The sequence below is a fragment of the Bison bison genome, unplaced genomic scaffold, assembly GCF_000754665.1.
Source record: "Bison bison bison isolate TAMUID 2011002044 unplaced genomic scaffold, Bison_UMD1.0 scf7180017864072, whole genome shotgun sequence".
In the NCBI taxonomy this organism is placed as follows: domain Eukaryota; kingdom Metazoa; phylum Chordata; class Mammalia; order Artiodactyla; family Bovidae; genus Bison; species Bison bison.
This window is the reverse complement of record NW_011494644.1, coordinates 12,244,849-12,247,613: the sequence shown is the minus strand read 5'-3', so window position 1 is coordinate 12,247,613 and position 2,765 is coordinate 12,244,849. Positions and strand designations below refer to the sequence as shown.

General features: G+C 48.9%; 1 protein-coding gene across 1 annotated transcript in view; it reads right to left on the bottom strand.

Annotated features, from left to right (window-relative positions):
- ITGAX (integrin, alpha X (complement component 3 receptor 4 subunit)) overlaps positions 1-2,765 on the bottom strand; it is a 21,536-nt gene that overhangs the window by 9,553 nt on the left and 9,218 nt on the right. The window contains exons 15-17 of the mRNA XM_010837372.1: positions 885-1,015; positions 606-763; positions 308-462 (exon numbers count right to left, since the gene is read on the bottom strand). Of these exons, the coding sequence (XP_010835674.1) occupies positions 308-462; positions 606-763; positions 885-1,015 (444 nt within the window). The remainder of the gene's footprint in view (positions 1-307; positions 463-605; positions 764-884; positions 1,016-2,765) is intronic.

Sequence of the window (2,765 nt, the reverse complement as noted above, 5' to 3'; positions counted from 1 at the left end):
GTCGAGGACAGGACCTGTCTCAGAGGAGTGGCTGGATAAAAGAATCCCAGCCCAATGCCCCATGGCTCTCCAAAGCAGCCTTAGGCTTCTACCTGAAATCCAGCCGTGTAGCCTGCCGCTGATGCAGCCAACCTCATCCATCCTTCACTCCCTTAGTCATTCAGCTAACCTGTGTTAAGCCCCTCCTGCTTTCCACTTGCCATTTGGGGGTGGAGCCAAGGCGAGGACCAGAACATATTCCTGCGTCCCTACCCAGCCACCACCCCCTACCAGCCTCAGGGTCGCCTCCCTCCCCAGGACTCCTCACCGGAAGGAGCAACCTCACAGCCTCACAGTGCTGCTTCAGCCCCAGCTCTCGAACACGGGTCAGATTCCGAGTCCCCGTTTCTTGGAAGATGGCACGAGAACTCAGGCGGCCGGGGTCAAGGGTTAGGTCAAAGGTCACAATGCTTTGGAGGTTAACTGTAGGGGAAAGTGGGGGATGGAAAAGGCTGAGAGAGAAAGAGGACCTCCCCAAGTGGGCAAGGGCAAGGGAAGAGACAGAAGCCCTGGGCTTGGGGACTCCCAGGGTCACGTTATCTTGGGTCAGGGGGCAAACGACTCACCCAGCTGGTTCTTGGAACTTTGGGAAACTTGGAGGCAGACAATGGCCTTGCCCAGATCATGTGGAAAGGTCACCAGCTGCTGACACTCATAGACAGACCTAGCGATCTCTGCAGGTGTGATGTGAATGTTCGCCCACATCCTGAGCACAGGTCTGGTCCTGTGGGTAGAACACTGATCTGAGAACAAGCCTCTGGTTCCGGGAGGACAACCAGGGAGGGTGGTTAGAGAGGCTGGTGTCCTCGCAGGCCTGGGACCACCCAGTGGGTATGTGTCCTTACCTGAGCAGCAGTGCGTGCCCCTGGGCCCCCACAGCCACGTCTGCCAGTCCATCCTGGGTGAGGTCCTGACCCCCGCTCAGCGACTGCCCGAAATACTGGAGGCTGGGGGAGAGCTGGGCGCCTGTGACCCGCTGGCCAGAGAGGGAGCGGCAAATCAGGTTGTTGTTATTATTTAGTCACTCAGTCGTGTCTGACTCTTTTGCGACCTGGTGCTATAGCCCACCAGGCTCCTCTGTCCATGGGATTTCCCAGGCATGAAGAGTGGAATGGGTTGCCATTTCCTTCTCCAGGGGATCTTCCTGACCCGGGGATCCAGCTCGCCTCTCCTGAATTAGCAGGTGAGTTCTTCACCACTGAGCCACCAGGGAAGCCCAAGTCAGGTTGAGGGTGAGATAAATAAGTTGAACAGAAGCAACAAGAGGAACAGGGAAGAGGGGATGAGGGAGACAGAATGGAGGGGTGAGCCATAAAAAAAAGACAACTCCAAGAAGTACCTAAAAAAAGGAAGTGGGAGTAGAGAAATAGTGACTAGAGACAAAAGATTTCTAGGACATAAATGAAGAAGTAGAGCTGGAAAGACTGGGCTGGTGACCTGACTTTCATTCATTCACTTGGCTAGTTCATCTCAGGTTCCTATTCTGGCTCCTTCACTTATGAGCCATGAGATCTTAAGCCAGGGGTCAGTCTTTCTGTACCTCAGTTTCCTTATCCCTCATCTAGGATGATAACACCTCAGAGCACTAAATAAGCTAACTCATGGAGTTCTTAGAACAGCACTTGGCATACGGTCACTACTCAGTAACTTACCATGATGAGTATCAGGGCTAGAAGGGTCCCTTAGCAGTCACCCCCATGTCCCTCATTCTCCTCTACCTCTTGCCCCTGACAACCAATAATCCACTTTCTGACTTCGTGGATTTACCTATTCTGGGCATTTCATGTAAACAGAATCACACAATATGTGGTCCTTTGATGGATCCAGCTTCTTTCACTAAGCATGTTTTCAGGGTTCATCCATGTTGTAGCATGTTGTAGCATGTTGTGTTGACACATGTAGCATGCGTCAGTGTTTCATTCTTTTCATGGCTGAATAATATGCCACTGTGTGGGTATACCACATTTTCTTTATCTGTTCATGAGTAGATGGGCATTTTGATTATTTCCCCCTTTTGGTTGTTACATATAACACTAAAATAAACAATCATGTGTAACTTTTTTGTGTACGGACCTGTTTTTAATTCTCTTGAGTGGAACTTCCGGGTCACCCAGTAACTCTAGTTTAACCTTTTGAAGAGCTGTTTTCCAAAGTAGCTGCATCATTCTACATTCCCACTTATAGTGGTTTAGTATGCCACATACTTTCACATCCTCATCAACACTTGTTATCATCTGTCTTTCTGATTCTAGCCATCCTAATAGGTGTGAACATGGAACAACAGACTGGTTCCAAATAGGAAAAGGAGTACGTCAAGGCTGTATATTGTCACCCTGCTTATTTAACTTCTATGCAGAGTACATCATGAGAAACACTGGGCTGGAAGAAACACAAGCTGGAATCAAGATTGCTGGGAGAAATATCAATCACCTCAGATATGCAGATGACACCACCCTTTGGCAGAAAGTGAAGAGGAACTCAAAAGCCTCTTGATGAAAGTGAAAGTGGAGAGTGAAAAAGTTGGCTTAAAGCTCAACGTTCAGAAAACAAAGATCATAGCATCTGGTCCCATCACTTCATGGGAAATAGATGGGGAAACAGTGGAAACAGTGTCAGACTTTATTTTTGGGGGCTCCAAAATCACTGCAGATGGTGACTGCAGCCATGAAATTAAAAGACGCTTACTCCTTGGAAGGTAAGTTATGACCAACCTAGATAGCATATTG